The sequence below is a fragment of the Peromyscus leucopus genome, chromosome 23, assembly GCF_004664715.2.
Source record: "Peromyscus leucopus breed LL Stock chromosome 23, UCI_PerLeu_2.1, whole genome shotgun sequence".
NCBI lineage: Eukaryota > Metazoa > Chordata > Mammalia > Rodentia > Cricetidae > Peromyscus > Peromyscus leucopus.
In genome coordinates, this window is record NC_051082.1 from 9,195,683 (window position 1) to 9,213,161 (window position 17,479).

A 17,479-nucleotide genomic window follows, 5' to 3' on the forward strand; every position below is an offset into this window, starting at 1 on the left:
TATCAGGGAGGGTGCAGTTGCAGTTGCTTTGAGCATGGCATGGTGGCCCACGAGTGCCATCTCAGCACCTGGCAGGCTGAGGCAGGGGCATCTTGAGCTTGAAGCCAGCCTGACAAACCACTCTGGTGCTTTCCCCAGGGCTCTTCTAAAGCTAGCTCCCCTTTCTGTGCCCCCCCCCATGACTGTGCCCTCTCCCAGAACCTAGCTGAATTCATCAGGGAGTCCAGGATCTTTCTCGGAGAACATCTCAAACTCCCAGCAGTTGGGGCTGCTCAATGTGAAGTCGAACTGCTCCCATGTCCCCACAGGACCAGTGCGGGGGACAGCAGGAAGGCCACAGGGGCATCTCTATAGATGCTGAGTGACAGCTTGACACTCCAATGTCACAGGGAGACATGTCACCTGCCTATTAGGTTCCTCTGTCCCTGTTCCCCCCCCCAATTGTTAATTGCTAAGGAACTGGGAGAGAGTGATCTTGGAAGGGACAAGGCTTTGTCCTGTAGGCCAATGACCTTGTGACCTGATATCCAGGCAGGCCCTAACCGGCTAGGGTTGACAGTCTACAGCAATGTCACTTGGTACAAATTGCTCTACCTGAGCTCGGGTTTGGAGCAGATGGACCCCTTATCCCACAGGGGTTATGGTGACCGAACTGGTGGGTTGTTTAATGCTGGCTGTCTAATGAAGCTTGCCATGTAATGGCCCTTAGTAGTTCACATAGTGGCGCTCTGTGGATGAGGCTGGCCCGATCTGAGTCTGGAGAGCGGGAAGCATGGTGGGGTGATCCTGGAGTTTCACTGAGGAAAAGGAGGCTCTCATTTGCATGAATTCTGAGCCTGTTAGGGTGTGTATGGGGGGGGTGGTGAGGTCAAAGAGCCTGGACAGTGAGGACCCTGGATCCAGGACTTCATTCTAACTCGCCACCGTAACCATCTCAGCAAGAACGTGAAGGTCAGCGCCAGAGCAACCGGAAGAGAGGGATAGGAGTTGTTCCTCACTTAGCTCACAGCCTTGGAACCCATCCTGCTGCTTATCGGCAACGTGGCTCCGTCGGTGGCAGAGGAAGGCGGGTGGGAAGGCGGAGGACCTGGCTCAGGCAGGCGACAGGCAGTGGTGGGAATGCCTCCTGATGCCACTCCCTCCGTTCCAGATCTGGCAGGGAATCGACATCGAGACCAAGATGCACATCCGCTTCCTCAACATGGAGACCATCGCCCTCTGCCACTGACCTGCCGCCACTGACCAACGCAAGGGAGGGGGTGGTTGGAAGCTGGAAGTGGCGAGGTCCACTGTTCAGCCCTTTGCCTAAGCTGCTGTGACAATACCCCTTCCTTATCCTTCCTGTGGGGTGTGGTGTGCGGGACTCTGCTGTTTTTATTTCTAATGATGACAATAAAGGTTTCTTAATGAGCCGGGCATCCCCGTCTGTCCCTCACATTCCCTTAAAGGACCCTGGTCCTTGGTGACATGAGACTGATTCTGAGGAGCAGGCAGACTGGTAAGGAAGGACCGACGGACGTCCTGTCTGCTGGTCCTGGTGCACCATCTGTTTTCTCCTTGAAGGACCAGGTATCCACCTGCAGACTCCACCCAGGGGAAGCCTGGGAGAGCCTGTCTGTCTGGGCAGGCATCCGGAAGATCTGGAACGTAGGTGATGGAGCTCTCTCAGTACCATTATGGCTGGCTGGCTGCTGCTGCCAGCTCCTGATGGTGGATGCCTGCAGCCGGGGCTGCCACCATGGACGCAGCTGTGAGCCCGGGACACCCCGGTTCCCAACACAGGCAGCAGTGGAGAGCCGAGGTGCCTACTGCGGGTAAGCTCGGACAGCTCTGCCTGTTACCTCTCGTTTCAGGACGGGTGGGGTGGGGGTGGTCCCAGTAGGCTGGTGCTGAGACCACCCGTGACTGTGCCATCTTGGCGGCTGTCCTTACACGGTGTGGAGCAGAGTCCCCTCATGGCTGGTGTTTGCTCTCTAGGTCGGTCTGTTCCAGGATGGTTTATTCTCTCTGTTGACACTGGGAGGTGCCTTTCTAGATTCCAGAAAGTTCTTAGGGAGGCTGGCACCTGCTGCTGTTGGCATGTTTCTTGTTCACAGTCCCAACAGTGAACAAGCATGCATGTGAGCATGCTTGGTCTTGTTTGTGTAGTCCCAGGCCCTTAGGGCCACAGAGGGCATCTGTGAGGTATCTTCACTCCGGCCCCTGTCCTGTTGCCCTTCCACATCCTTGTCATGCATGTGTAGGTGGATGTGGCTTTAGACGTTTTTGTTTTCCTTAAAACTTTTATTGTTACTTGTGTGTGAATGTTGGCTAGAAGAGGGGTTCAGATCCTTTGGAGCTGGAGTTAGAGGTGCTGGAAGGGCACCTGGTTTGTTACGTGGGTGCCGAGATCCAAACTCTGGTTCTCATGATGGCACAGTTGTTCTTAACCACCGAGCCATCTCTCTAGCTCTCCACCCCCAATGTATACATTTTAAGTTGTTACTATCACTAGTGTGAGGTGTGAGCATGAGTGTGTACATGCTACGGTGTATGTGTGGAGGTGGAAGGACAACTTTTGGGGGGTTAGTTCTTGCCTTCCACCAGGTTGAGGCAGGGGCTCTCCCAATCTATCTGCTGTGGACTCCAGTCCGGCTGGCTCACAGGTTCAACTGTTCCGTCTCTGCCTCCAATGTCACATGAGCTCTGGGATCACAGATGTGGGCCACCAGTTTTTTTTTTTTTTTTAAGTGTATATGCCCGTGTGAGTTTGTACACACGAGTGTGGGTGCTCCGAGCCAAGAGGGTGCATCAGACAGACCCCTGAGTGGGTGTTGGGAACTACACTGACCTTTCAGCCCCACACCCAGCTTTATTTATTTTTTAACATGGGTCTGGGGACCGAACTCAAGCCATCAGGCTCTTGCAGCAAACGCTTTGGCCTCCCATGCCATCCTGCTGGCCTGGTACATGCACTTTAGTTCGGCTGGTTTGATAAAATCATGACGTCTGCTGTTACTAGTACAACTATCCTGCTGCTACCTCCCAGGGGACAGTGACTCATGCCTGAACAAACCCCAGCAGCATCCCCTCTGCCTGTGGGTGCTTGTCATGGTTGATGGCAGCCTGGTGTCTCCATGGTGATGTGCCAGATTCCGTATGGGTCTTTTCACGCTGCCGTCCCCAAGCAAGCTGTCCGAGGAGGTTCTAAGTGGCGGGCTGGGCTTCTCATCAACAGGTGTTTTCTATTTAACACGCACAAAGGGGGGGGAGGTGACTCAGTGACACTCGAGGGAGTCCCAGGCTACTGCTGAGGATGAAGTTCCAATTAGTCTAATTAGTATTTCATGTTTCAAAGCAAAACATGCTGTGTGACCAATTATAGGGGCGCGCAGAGACTATGCTCAGGGAATGTGTTAGGACCGCCATGGTGTGTGTGTATGCGTGTGTGTGTATGTGTGTATGTATGTGTGTGTGGGGGGGGGGGGCTACTTTGGTTACTCCGCTGTACCCCAGAGGCAAGTGAGGAGCTGAGGGGTCTGCAGGTGCTCTGAGCAAGTACTTGGCAGGCAGGGCTGAACTGACTGTATTGGGCCTGTGACCGACGCTGGATCACAGTCACCCATTACCACCCGCTCCTCTGGACTGGTGAGGACAGAGGCCCGATGGCACTGCCAGGCTGTGCTTCTGAACGCAGGCCTTGGTCTGGCAAAGGCTTGCCAAAACAGCAGGCAGGAACAGATGGAGGGGGCTCCCGCCTCCCTGCTCAGAGCCAAGCAGACCCTGTCAGCTCCAGGGAGAACCCTACAGAGGTACCCCACCCCATCCCCCAAGTCGGGGGCCTCCTGGCTCCAGGTTGCTAGGTCTAGGGTTCTAGGAAGCCAGCAGTTCGGCCTGGGACATCACGCGTGAAGCATCTGAGACTGGGCTCTTTGGGATCGCCAGCACTCCCTGCTACGGTAAATAGGGATGCAGGCTCCGCGGGCAGCCATCACCTTGGCATCTCACGGGCCTGGGTTTCCTGAGACGCCCCCAATTTGTTTCAGTTGCGTCCTTCTCAACAAAGGCAGTTCATGAATGTAGAATGTTTTCATAAATAATGGATCACCTTCCCCCAGCCCGCGCCTGGAGTTCTAGTCAGGAACCGCTGCGCTGATGGATGCGCATCAAACGTGCTTGCTTGCGCTGCCCACTGAGGGCCTGCTAATGTCTTTGAAGCCCTGGGCACGGCTAATCCAAACAGCTAATTAAAATGAGATTGACTCACTGGGAGCACAGTCCTCCAGGCACAGAAGCAAGCTCATTTATTCACAATTGCTGGGAGGACCAGGCTAGACCCCATTCCCACTGCAGAACTCACCTGGAGTACTACTGCTCTGCTCTGCTCCCAGCATGCTCTGTGACAGGCAGGATAAGGACTTTGAAGTGGTGCAAACCTGCTCCCAGGGAGTGTAGATTAATTCCTTGGTACCTCATGGGGCTTCTGGCCTTAGAGCTGAGGGCCATTGCCCTGGGCACAGTCCTGCCCTGTGGGCTATGTGGTCTGTAGGTCGGGAGGAAGTGAGTGGATTGTTACCTGCAGGACTGCTGGGGTACCTGGCCAGTGCAGCCAGGTACCCCATCCCTGTTGTGCCTCAACCAGCACCATGAAACAGGGTATATATGCTGAGATTTATTTTGGGATGGGTGAGTGTGTGAAATCCATCACGCACACTGGTTAGTGATCATCAGAAATGGCGGTGACCATCCAGATGGAACCTGAAGCCAGATGTTTGACGGTGCTGATGAGCAGGGGCTGTGAGGTCCCAGGGCTGTGTGTGGAGCTGGGTAGAGGTCTGGTGCACTCTCTATGGTCTATAGCAGTCACGTGAGATCTAGCCTATACTTACTGTCCTGTTACCAACTTTGGTTTCTGTTTCAGATCCTCCTGTCTCAGCCTCCCGAGTGGTGGGGGAAACAAGTGGGAGTCATTATGGCCTTTTGTTTTTTGGTTGGTGGTGGTTTGAGGCAAAGGATTAATCTGATCGGTTTCCCAGGGGTTCTGCAACGCAAACCTCATAGAAGTGGCTTGATGGCTCCCTGCAGCCCTGTGACGCCTGCATTATGGGGAAGCAGGCTCTCCAATCCGTAAACAAACGGCTAGACTCTGGTCCACACGCCTGTGTGCCGTGCTGATGGGAGCAGGCAGAGCCGTGGGTCTGACCCTGGATCCGACCCTGGATCCTGGCTCCACCTGCCTGTGGTGGCGGACCAGCTAAGTTCTGCTGTGCTGGAAGTGGCCCAAGTGGGCGGATGGAGAGGCAGAAGTGCAAGTCACCTTGAGGGTTTGGCAAACACCTGCCATAGAGGCTGCCCTTGCATGCCGTGACCTTGAGGGGCCAGTGCCGGAACCAGGCTGCTCTCCAGGGCAGCAGCAGCACCTTTGTCTGTCACAGCCACAGGAGGGCACACATGGGACTCTGGCTAGGACAGGGTGGCAACACAGTGACAGGAAGCCAGCAAGAGGCAGGCTCATCTTCACCGGGAAGTGGTGGCTGAGGGGTGAGTGTGCTGGGACGGGCAGCTAGGAGAGCAAGGCTCGGCTGGGCATGGGCCAGAGTCCTTTCCCTTTCCAGGGTGAAGTTCCCTGGCGCAAAGCAGGAGACAGCATCAGAGGCTGAGCGCAGGCTGCTGCCCAGGAGGGAATCTGCCGCCACCGTACACACAGGCAGCGCCGGCCAAGTCGCCGCAGGCCTGCCACAGCATCCAGGTAACCATCTGGTCTGGATGTGTGGCCACGATGCCACGGCCCGTGCCATCTGCTGCTTCAAGCGAGAACTTGGGAGGAGCAGTGTCCGTCTGAGCCTCCACCTCGGGCCAGTTACCACCTGAAAGCCCCCACCAGGGGAGGCGGTTCTCAACTCCAAACAAACGGCTTGTGGTGCTGCCATGTGCCATTTAACAAGTGGACTGGGTGTGTGTGTGTGTGTGTGTGTGTGTGTGTGCGCGTGCGCGCCACCCTCATGGAGGGGCTGCGAGCCTAAGGTGGGGACTGAGCGCTTCGTCCTGGGTTGTTGCTGGCCTTCCAGTTCAGGAAGGGCGGAAAGCACACTGCTGAGGAAGGCTGCTAATTCTGTTGCTCAGCTGAAGGCCACGCCGCCCCTCGTTCCATGGGAACTGCTGTCTGGGCTCCAGTCGAAGCAAGGCTGCTCACAGCCTGCATGGGCAGCCAGCCCAGTCACAACGGTGAGACAGCAAGCCCGGCCAAAGATGACCGCACGCTCCCCAGACCCTGTCCTACGTGCTGTCATGCTGCGCGCCCCGCCCCCGCCCCCGCCCCCACGGGTGACAAACCAGGGCTACAAACGGTGGGGGAAGACTTCAAGTGTGCAGGGATCCGCACTGTGCACCTCGCAGGAGCAGCAGACGAGGCCGTGAGTGAGTCAGAACCTTTAATAGCAGAGCAGATGTGGCTGCGTAAGGCAAAAGGCAAGCTGCAGGTGTGCAGCCACCTCCGTTCCCAGGGCGTGTCCTGGTGGCTCCTGGCTTTCAGGGCAGCAGAGGGAGACCACCCGTCCCCACCCTGCTAGCAGGTGCAGCGGCAGCAGCCCCAGAAGCCGGTGGGGACAGACTCTGGGTAGGTCTGCTGCTCTAGTGGTAGGGGGTGTTCCTGGGAGGCTGAGCTGACAGAGAACACCCACAGAGCTGCTGTGGAAGGAACCATGTCCCTAAGCGCCCCGTCATGGAGCCCAGGGGCGGGGTATGCTCCAAACTACCCTAGCTGCTGGTGGGTTTGCTATTTCCACTCCAGGCACTTCTGCATCTGCTCTTCCAGCTCTTCGATGGCCCTTCATCCGTGCTGACCACGGAGCTTCCTCAGTGGCACGGACGCAGGCCTGGGAAAGCCCTAGCAAGACCAGGCCAGCAGGGGGCGCCAGCCCAGCAAGCCGGAGGTGAGCTGCCACCTGCCACACCTGCAGTGTGGTTCAAAGTCCTCCCTGGGAGGGAGGGGCCTGCCAGGAGGCCATGCCAAGCTTCAGCTGGCTCTGTGGCCTGTCCAGCTAGACAGTGGGGGTCTGAGGCCTCCTGAATGTCTAAGCTGAGAACCCTTCCAGCCACGTAGCCACGTATTGGTTGGAGGTGTGTCTCAGTGGCAGAGCACTTGCCTAGCACGCACACAAGGCCCCAGGTTCCACTGGGAAGGTGAGTACTTCCCAGGGCTGCACTCAGTACTACTCTGGCTTAGACGTGGGTCAGCCCCACCCCCTTGGAAGAAGCATGCCCTCTCAGCCCCTCTCGCTCCTCTTTAATTTTTTTAAGCCACTTTGGTGTCCAGGGCAGGAAGCCTCCCCACTCCGTGCCTTTTTGCCCTCTGCAGAGCCAATGTGGAATGTCCTGGCACACGTGTTTATTATACTGCTTTTTGAGCTGGTGTTTGCTGGGACAGGGACTCTGCCTGAGTGGGGTGGGTCTCTGTACAGGCGTGTTAGGTGCCTGGTCAATGGGAATTAGAGTCTGCCCACAAATGTTTTCACTGACGGGGTCTCCTGGCCACGGTGTGGAGATCTGCCTGTGATAGTCTGCAGGCAGAGTAGGTGAGCTATGGTTGCTGTTTGTCAAGAGCACTGTGCTGCTCTTGGGGTGCTGAGGGGAGAGATACCACCAGCCAGGCTCAGGAACTGGGCCCCCAAACCCATCCCCATGGAGTGCCTTTTCCTCCCCGGGAAGGATGGCTGTTTCCTCGCAGCCCATGTACTGGACAGAACAGCAGCGGAAGGGAGGCTGTCCTCACCCAGGGAAGGGTCTACATGAACTGTGTGAGAGCCACGGAGGGCTGGACCAGGGCAGGGTCAGCACCACACAGGGAGGCCAGTGAGGCGAAGGCCCTGTGTCCCTAGAGTGTGGGACGAGGGACAGCTGTTGCTCCTGCCACAGGCTGAGGTGCAGGAGCTGCTTCTGGAAAGGCTAGCTCCCGAGTCATCAGCGTGTGCTACCAAAGGCCTAGGTGGGAGACTGTTCAGCTGGCTCCCGAGGCCGTGTGGCCACAGGCCACCTGGGAGAGGCACTGTCCCCAAACTTCCAGTCCGCTGCCCTACAGTTCTGATGTTTGAAAACTGGCCCTTCCCACTTCTCCATGAGGGGACGCCCTAAACAGTGTCGTAGGGGAAAGACAGTGCTAGGTCATAGCTGTACCCAGCCATGGTGTCACAGGGCGAGCGGCAGACAGGAAGAGGGCTCTGAAAGGCCAGCTGGTCCACAGCAAACTCATAGGCATGGATCAGACCACGATGTCTAGAGGAAGCAGAGATAAGCATCAGTCAGCAAGGGGTTCTACTGCCTGTGACAGTATGCACAGTCTAGGCTAGCCCTCCACGGTGACAGTATGTGCTCTGGGCCCACAATGTCAGATATGCAGACACCATGACTGAGTGAGCAGGGAGGCCCAGCAGACAGTGTTTAGGAAGAAGCACCTGATGGGATCTTTCAGCGCAGAGGGCTTGCCTCGCTGTCACACTGACACTGTGGCCCTGCTCTGCCCCAGATGTCAGGAGCAGCTGTGGCATGCTCCAGACAGACACTTAGTATGTGCTTCTGTTCTATTGTAACCACTGTGCCCAATTTCTACAGAAAACAGGGCCCAAGGTTGATGTTCTGAGGGGAACATGTGACGGGGGTGGGGGGGGATGAAACTACGCTAAGCCATTTCTCAGGAGGGGCCCAACCCCTCACTGACCTCCTGTGACAGGCAAAGTTGTCCAGGTCGGAGTTGCGCACCACCTTCTCGTAGGGCACGTTGGCAGTGATCAGGCTGTGGCTATTGAAGGAGACGTGGCGCACGGGGTGCCTGTGCAGGGGAAGAGCACTGTGAGGGGAGTGCAGCCTGCTGGCTGTGAACAGTGGACCCCCGGCATACTTTACACTATGGAGGAGGACCTGGGGCGCAGCCTCAGCTCCCAAAGCAGGCTTGAGCAAAGCCTTTCTCCGGTACTGTTTTGCACACACCTGCACCCTTCACCTACTCCAGCCAACTGCTTCAACAAGCTGGTGTGTTCGGGATATAAGGATGTTCATGAGACAAGCCTGCAACATGGCATCGAGATCCAAAAGCCATGTGCGTGAGGCCCCGGTACCAAAGTGATGGCTACAACTGGCAGCCATGCTGTGAGCCAGGGGACAACAGAGTGAGGCTCCCGGAAATGGGGGCTTGCCCTCAGAGGCTCCAGACTGGGAAGGTAAGGCTGCAGGAAGGAGTTCCATGCCACTCCAGCTGGGGCTGACTGAGGTCAGCAGGGAGGAAGCCTGTGGTAGGAACAGGCCTTCTGGCTGGAGGATAACGGGGGAGTGGGTAAAGGAGGGGGACTTGGGGGGGGAAGGCAGGCTGAAGACAGGTGGTCAGACCAGCAGCCGGACTAGAGCTTGGGAAAGGACCAGGACCCTTACAAGAGAAGACCTCACTTCTCTGGGCCTCCCTCGAGTGGTGAAAAGATCTGCTGGGCGTTGGCAGCCTGCCGGAGCCACTGCAGAAGCCCAGAATGGACGGAGCTATCCTGGAGGCACAGAGAACCATCTCTCTACTGGCTTGCCTGAAATTTGGGCAAATGCTGGAGTCTGGTGTGGGAGTTTGAGCTGTCCTTTGGCGCCACCTGGTGGCACCACTGTGCATCACCATCTAAGGTAGGGACAGAGGGCAGTGTGGTACCACCAGGGTTCTGGTCTCATAAAAGCTGTTGGCCAGACAGAGTGTTCACCACCCTTCAGGCCACGAAACAAATTCCACTTTGTTTACAAAGCCATCGACCTGCACTTAAACGAAGGCAGGGCTGTCTGATTTTGCATCGGGGTGGGAGAGTTGCGTCTGTGATGATTTTACGCTGGCACTTCCACAGCACCACATCCTTTTACAGTGGAGCCAAAGCTCACTAGACAGGAATTGGGGCCACGCTCCCCTACTGAAGGCACGTGAGCCGTAGGAGTTCCAGGCTGCTTCTAAATTCAAAACCGAGGCAGGCTCACATGAACAATGTTACCAGTGGGCGCCATTCACAGAATTTCTCCTGTTCAAGGCCAGATGAGCTCCCCTTGGCTGGCGCTCACTTAATTTGCACATTATGTGCCCTTCTTCATAGTGAAGGAAGGCCCAAGTCACACACCTGAACACACCTGTGCCAACCCATCCACCTGCCCACTGGAAATGAGTCTCGCCAAGCTGGCTCCCTGGTTTCCTGGTAATTAAGATGAAGGAATCCACAGTGACCAACACAGTTGTGAAAAGCTCACTCCACCCCCAAGGAACTAGGATGCTCAGTGAGGCCGTATGTTACTCTGGGCGATATTAATGGGGGAAAAGAGAGGAGCTGAAGTCTCAGGATCGGTCTCTCCAAGCCTAGGTCTCCTTCCTGCAAAGCTGCTTTCAGGAAGAGGGCAGCGTGGGCACAGGCGGCCCGGAACCACTCCAGCAACCACGGTCCACACAGAGCAGGAGCCGGCTTACCTGGAGTGCACCTCCCACAGCTTCTGGTTCATGCGGTAGTCCCACACCGACACCAGCCCCTCCTCGCCCCCACTGACGATCTTCCAGTCATCCATCTGGACTGCGGACACCCCCAGCTGATGGGCGGACAGTGACAGGGCGATTTTATCACTGCGGAGGTCATGGAGTCTCACTCTGGAAGATGTGAGGAGAGGGTTAGTGAGCAAGCCTGCAGCCCAGCACGGCTTCAGCTATGTGGTCTCTGCAGCATCCAATGGGGCTCAACATCTGCAGTAGGACAGACACTTGGTCTTCTATCAACAAAGCCCATGAAAGCCCTGGCAAGGCAGAGGTAAAGCTTGTGCTGTCCCAAACTATCTACAAGGTGCACGCACTCGCTGCTTCCAAGGGTCCCGTGGAGTATTTTAACCCCAAGACCATGCCTCACTCGCTCCCCAGGCCTGAAGGCTTCCCAAGTGCACACGGGACAATCACAGATCAGACCTGCTGCATGCACAGAGGACGAAGATGGATGTCGCAGTTCTGTGCCAGAAAAGTTGGATTTCAGAGCTAATTTTCCTGTTTTGTAAACCTGCCCAGGAGAACCAAAGCCAGGGGGCCCTAACTTCCTCTTTACAGACAGTGTTTCATGGACTTTAGAATTCTGCTTCTCTGCTCTCTATCACTCCCCAGCTTTTCTGTTTGAGTCCATTTTTTAAGCTCCGGAATTGAACATTTAGACTACTGAGTGGCTTTCTAGGAAAGACGAGAAAAACCAGATCGAATGCGAGGGGCCGCTGCCTACAGGCTCTGGACACAGGAGCCAGGAACTCAGAAGCCATGAACACCACAGAAGCCAGGAAGGGATGGTGTTAGCACAGCTGACATCAGGCAGACAACCCCCAGCCCCGCAGCAGCAGGACCACAGGAGGCCCCTGGAGACTAGCCGAGCTACCATGTCCTGCACACAGAAGAAAACCCAGTCAGCTCTACCAGGGCTGAAGCAAGCGCCCCCCCCCCCCCGCCCCCAACAGGACGCCTCCAAACAGCCAGGCACGATCACACTGCTCCTGCCCAGTGTTAGAAACTGTCATGAAGATCAGGAATGATGCTGACAGAGACAGCCATTTATCCATATTAATATGCCCAACTCGACAACTACATTAAACAGTTGTCTGTCTGTCTGTCCCCCGTGTGTAGTGCCTGCAGCTGGCAGAGGAGGCCATCAGATCCTCTGGAGCTGGAGTTACAGCTGCTAGTTACCATGTGGGTGCTGGGAATTGAACCCGGGTCCTCTGGAACAACAGCCTGTGCTCTTAACTGCTGAGCCGTCTCTCCAGCCCCAACAGCTACATTTTGTGTAACAACCATTGCTTGTAAGAAACAGTCAAGGGGCTGGAGATATGACTCCACAGTTAAAAGCATGGCTTGTTCTTGGAGAGTTTGGTTCCTAGCACCCACATCTGGCGGACCACAAACAGCTGTAACTCCTGGGCCCCAGTGTCCTCTTCTGGACTCTGTGGGCACCATATGATCTACATGGATTTCAGTTAATATCGGTCTACTGTGTTTTCTCAGCTCAGAGCTGAGTTACATATAACAGCAGCTACCCGAGAGGCTGAGGCAGGAGGATTGCAAGTCCCAGGCCACCCTGCACAGCCTAGGGATGTTCTGTGTTGAATAAACCGTGGGGTGCAGCGTGGTGGTGGGCTCTTGTCTAACCTGGGGAATGTCTGCGTTCACTCGGGCAGCTGAGGCAGGGCTGCTGAGTCTGCGTCGGGCCTGGGCTATGTAGCAAGACCTTGTTTCAAATAAAGAAGGGGGGGGCTTCTTAAACACAAAAGCCACCCTGAAAAGATTATGGGAGACGACAGCAGGGCCTCCTCCTAACTGGTTCCTCCAAGTGAAACAGTGAAGACCCACAACTCACAGTGAGAAAAGACAAGAAACCCCAAGGCACTGAGTGCCTCTTGAGCACACCACATCCAAGTCTACCGGTCGTAAGAAATAAACGGAGGCTGCTCCTTTATCACGTTCTTTCAGCAAAGACGGAACCTGTAACACTCCTCAGACCCTGGCCTGGCGGTGAGACTCAGGACAGGTGCACGCACACACAAACCCCGCTGCAGGGACTGAGCTCGAGTACTGCGGTGTGGGGTAGGCTGGAGTGGCTTAGAAGGCACTCCCGCTGGGGGGTTCCCACGGAGTGGACACATCCAGGCCGCCATGACTCTCCACCTTGATGGACCACACCTTCAAACCCTGAACTCCAATAAACTGAGTCCTTTTTGTCACAGAAACGAGAAAGCATGACTAACACAGTCAGGAGAACTCAGGCTGCAGTCACAGTGCTCATCGGGGGACAGGGACAGGCCTTGGTTTCAGACAGTGAGGCCAGCCTCCCACCACACACCACTTAAGATGGTAAAAACAAAACCAACGCCCTTTACCTGCTCTGCCGGGCTCAGGGGAGCCGCCTCTCCACTGCCCTGCAGAATCGCAGAGCAGCTGTGGGAGGGAGGGAGGGGTGAGGCTGCTGCCCTCAGTCCGCACGGCAGCAGTGAGGAGCCACAGAACACCTTGACTCCTACCCTACTTCACACAGCCCTTCATCCTCCAGAATGAAGATACGACCCTGAACATGAACTTCATGAGAAGACACGACGGGAGCAGAGCATGAGCAGCAGAGACGTGAAGGGCAGGGCATCACACCTAGAGAAGGTCCTGGAGAAAACCGGCTGGTAACGCCCTGGGACTAGTGCTAGTGAGCACTAACCCCAATACAAACTACGTACTGGAAACCGTCATTTTAAAATGGGCGCACACGGTCTTCAGCAGCCTGGGGGAGAAGGAATTACCTGCTAGGATGACCAGTAGACTCACAGGGACATGGGGCAGCATTAGAGACGTTGTGAGTTTGGATGACTGGATGGGGATGGTGTACGTAACTGCGTCGTCACTCGGCAGCTCCAGCACGAGCCGACAGTGGAGCACGGGGCAGACATTCAGAGCTGGAGCTGCTCACAGGAGCCTGAACTGTGAGCAGTGAACTGTGAGCAGGCGACATGTCCACACCGTTTGCAGAGGAGCCAGGGGGCCAGTCCTCCTCAAGTGTGAGCAGGTGTGTGCGTGGGGGGCTGCGCTGAGGTCCTACTGCACTTGCTTTCGGGTGCAGAGCATGCTTCCCCCAGCACGGTTCAGAAGTCAATGCTAACAGCAGCAGCTTGGGAGGAGAGGGGAAGATGCACCAGACCCTCGAGGAAGGTGTCTGCTTTGTTCCAGACACGACTATATAATATACCGTTTAAAATTCAGGCCTCAGAGGGTGTCGGCCACACCGGTGCACACACGTGTGCACGTGCACACATGATTTGTCTCAGATGGTGACCTGTTCTCAGTGTTACGCAGTATAATGTGAATGACACAAGTTGGGCATTGTGGAACAGTCTGGAATCCCAGCACCCACCGGGGAGGTAAAGGCAGAAGGACCACAGGCTACAACAGAGCCAGTTCAAGATCAGCCTGGGGTACAGGAAAACTTGTAAAACCACACCACCACCATCGACAGAGCACCAAACCAAACAACACACAATGCCAGTCTTGGGATGCAGAATCAAGGCCACACGGCAGGATGGCAGTGCAGGCCTACGAGCGCCACTCACTCCCAGGCTCCAGCAGGGAGGCCTGTCCTCCACGCGGGCACAGCTGCCCGTCTTCAGGCCTCTGTAGGCCAGGAGACCCAAGGCTGTTGGGCACCCTGGAGGGAGGGATCCTCAGGCTGATGGGGGAGTGCGTGCTGGCTAGTCAGGTCTATCCAGAGCCCTCTGTGAGCGTTTACCGTGTAGCCGTAACACGCGGACACGGGCAAACACGTTTGGTCCATTACTTCCAAGTCTGCCGCCTGTTTCTCTACTGTGTTTAGACGGCGGCACCAGAGCCCCAGCAGCTCAGGCTCACTAAGGAAACAAACCAGCCCGTGTGGAAGAACGGTTTCTGACATCTTCAAGAGACGCCTGGCTTCTCCTCGCAGACAGAACTGCACTAACTACTGCAGGGTCCTGTCCGCTCAGGCCATCAGTTCAGACGAGGAGGCGGGTACCAGGCCGGAAGAGCTGACAGGGTGCAGCACCCACCCCACAGGCGGCAGCCTGGCAGAGCCAGCACCTGGCAGAGCCGGCAGCCTCCGCACTCAAACCGCACTCTCCACGCTGGAAACAGGTAGTCCAGCAAACGGCAGAGCCGTGCCAGGGTGACCGATTCCAGGGACAAAAAGGGGCCAATGGTAGAAACTGCGAATCCTCATCTAGTGAGTATCACCAACTTTGCCTGCTGAAGGAAAAATAATTGGTCTGAAAGCTATAATTGTCGTATGTTTAATATTCATGGATGGGCTTGGAGGACAGCCCCAACACTCCCTCTCTGCAGCCTCCACTAATGAAAACCGCACCATAGGAGGCAGCTTTAGCCCGCCAATTAAAACAAAAGACACCAGAACCTTCCAAAGACTCCAGCAGAGGAGCATCCATCTGATGGGCAGGAAAACGCGCTGGAACGGAGAGGGAGGCACGCTCTGGTTGGTCCTGTGTGAAGAGCTCTGAATAACTCATTATAACACTTGCAGATGGAGTGAGCGTAATGTTCGCGCCCTGCACGCGCCCTGGCAGCAGGCACCACACACGAGCGCACCACAACTTTCTATGTGCCGGGCAGGAAGGAAGCGAGAAGACTCTCTAATTGGGGGGTCACACCTCGGGGCGTGCTTCCTATTGGTTTGGACTCCACAGTCCTGTACGGTAACAAGGCAGACCGGGGTGGCAAAGCTGGCGGTGTTCGGCTCTGGGTTGGCTGTTCTTCAGGAAGAATGCAATCTTGGCTACAGTTATATCCAGAAAATAAAGGTAAATGTAGGGAAACCATTGGCACCCAAGCCTTTTTAAACTGTGACTAAATGAATCGGGAGAAATGGTATTTTTAAAAGGTTAGTGCACACCTCCACCTGACCTCACTGTACCTGAGCTGTGGAGGAAGGACGCACATAAGTGTGTATGCAGGATCCATGCCTCACCCACACAGCACCGAAGCCAGCCTTCTGAGACTGTTCATCTCAATAGCAATTGGAAACACTTACATTTTCAGATGCACAACACATCCAGCTTTGTCCAGCTGGGCTAAGCTTAGCCTGCTCTGTGCCAAACGGTATTACCACAGTGGAGGTTTCTACATGAAATACAAGCAGCAATCCCTTTGGGGTGATCCCGAAGCTCTCGGCACCTGATTCCTCAAGGAATCTTCTAAACCCTGAGCTCTACAGCTCACAAAAAGCCAGCCTGGGACAGCACTGATGGCCAAAGCAGTAACCCTGGAAGTCCCAAGGTTTTAGATGACACTTTCCATCTCAAGTCTGAGTGAGAACCAGCGCGCTGGCTCAGCAGTGAATACTCACGACAAACCTGGTGGCCCGAGTTTCCTCCTCAGAGCCTTGGATGGAGAGGACCCGCTCTACAGCTGTCCTCAGACCTCCAAATACACACACGGCACATGTACCCCTCATCATGTACACACTCAATAACTTTAAAAACAGTACAAATACTGTTGCACATTTTATCCTGTTCTAAGATTTTTTTTCTTCTTCTTGAGACAGGGTTTCTCTGTGTAAGAGACCTGGCTGTCCTGGACCTCACTCTGTAGACCAGGCTGGCCTTGAACTCAGAATCCACCTGCTTCTGTCTCCTGAGTGCTAGGATTAAAGGTGTGCACCACCACTGCCCGGCTCTAAGATTGTATTTTTAATTATGTGTCTGTGTGCATATATGTGCACATGTGTGTGCAGGAGCCTCCAGAGTCCAGGAGAGGGCATCGGGTCCCCTCAGCTGGAGTTACAGGCCGTTGTGAGCCCCCTGATGCGGCTGCTGAGAATCACACTCAGATCTCTGCAAGGGCAGCACATGCTCCTTAGAGTTGGGCCATCTTTCGGGCCCATTTTTTTTTTTTTTTTTTTTTTTTTTTTGGTTTTTCGAGACAGAGTTTCTCTGTATAGCTTTGCACCTTTCCTGGAACTCACTTGGTAGCCCAGGCTGACCTCGAACTCACAGAGATCCGCCTGCCTCTGCCTCCCGAGTGCTGGGATTAAAGGTGTGCGCCACCAACGCCCGGCCCCATTTTGTTTTTTACAGAGCTGCAGTATATAGTCCAAGCTGTCCTGAGACTTGCGCCTCCACTTCCCAGGTGGCACAGCACCACACCCAACTCCAACACAGATGTCCTCCCTCCACCTACGGCGACTGTTAGCAAGCCTGGCATCTGGGGGTGGTGGGGGGTTTCCTCTGTCTAGTACATCCTAACCAAAGCTGCAGGGCCGTCCATCAGGCACCGGGGAAACAGACAAACAGGGCAGAGCCGGAACTGGGAACACACTCGATCTCTGTGATCAATTAATGTTCCAGAATGCAAGAACAATCTCGACAGCGAAAGGTGCTGAGATGACTGAGCACAAGCCACACCCACCTCACACTGTACCCCAGACTACCTAACAGGTCATGCATTTCAAATGTAGGCACTAGATTATAAAACTCAAGAAAACAAACTAATACCCTCGGAGTAGGAATTTTTTATGAGTAAGTGGTAACACAAGCAATACAAACTAGATAAATCCCACTCCATCACTATTTAAAGCCCACACTTTGAAGGCCATTGTCAACAAGTGAACGAACATAGCTTACACAAGAGAAGGAATACTTGCACATGACAGATCTGACCAGGGACTTACACCCAGAAAAAATAAAAAACCCATCACAACTCTACCATAAAAACCTCAGGTAAAATCAGGATTTGAGTCTGAGTGTGGAAGTTCACGCCTGTAACCCCAGAACTCAGCAGCAGACACAGGGCCGCCCTAACTGTACCCAGCAAGTGCTAGGCCAGTGTGCTACAGTGAGACCACGTCTCATCCTGCACCCCACTAAAAACAGTCATCTCTCCACGGAAGGCATGCAGATGGACACAGGAAATGGGTCCTTAGGCGCCAGCACGAGGCACAAGGAGGTGCCTCAC

General features: G+C 55.1%; 3 protein-coding genes across 4 annotated transcripts in view; 2 read left to right on the forward strand and 1 right to left on the reverse strand.

Moving 5' to 3' along the window:
• The window catches only part of Tesc (tescalcin), a 29,889-nt gene extending 28,479 nt beyond the window's left edge, over nt 1-1,410 (forward strand). For both annotated transcript variants that reach the window (XM_028878810.1, XM_037198649.1), the window contains one exon: nt 1,151-1,410. In XM_028878810.1, coding sequence (XP_028734643.1) covers nt 1,151-1,228 — 78 coding nt within the window. In that variant the 3' untranslated portion in view covers nt 1,229-1,410. The remainder of the gene's footprint in view (nt 1-1,150) is intronic.
• Nucleotides 1,411-1,442: 32 nt separating this feature from the next.
• Nucleotides 1,443-6,675, forward strand: LOC114699662. The gene is made up of 2 exons (XM_028878830.2): nt 1,443-1,814; nt 5,595-6,675. Exons 1-2 carry the CDS (start codon nt 1,468-1,470, stop codon nt 5,848-5,850), a joined length of 603 nt encoding a protein of 200 aa, XP_028734663.1. The 5' UTR covers nt 1,443-1,467; the 3' UTR covers nt 5,851-6,675.
• The window catches only part of Fbxw8 (F-box and WD repeat domain containing 8), a 98,593-nt gene continuing 87,510 nt past the window's right edge, over nt 6,397-17,479 (reverse strand). The window contains exons 9-11 of the mRNA XM_028878807.2: nt 10,451-10,624; nt 8,693-8,803; nt 6,397-8,250 (exon numbers count right to left, since the gene is read on the reverse strand). Of these exons, the coding sequence (XP_028734640.1) occupies nt 8,106-8,250; nt 8,693-8,803; nt 10,451-10,624 (430 nt within the window). The 3' untranslated portion in view covers nt 6,397-8,105. The remainder of the gene's footprint in view (nt 8,251-8,692; nt 8,804-10,450; nt 10,625-17,479) is intronic.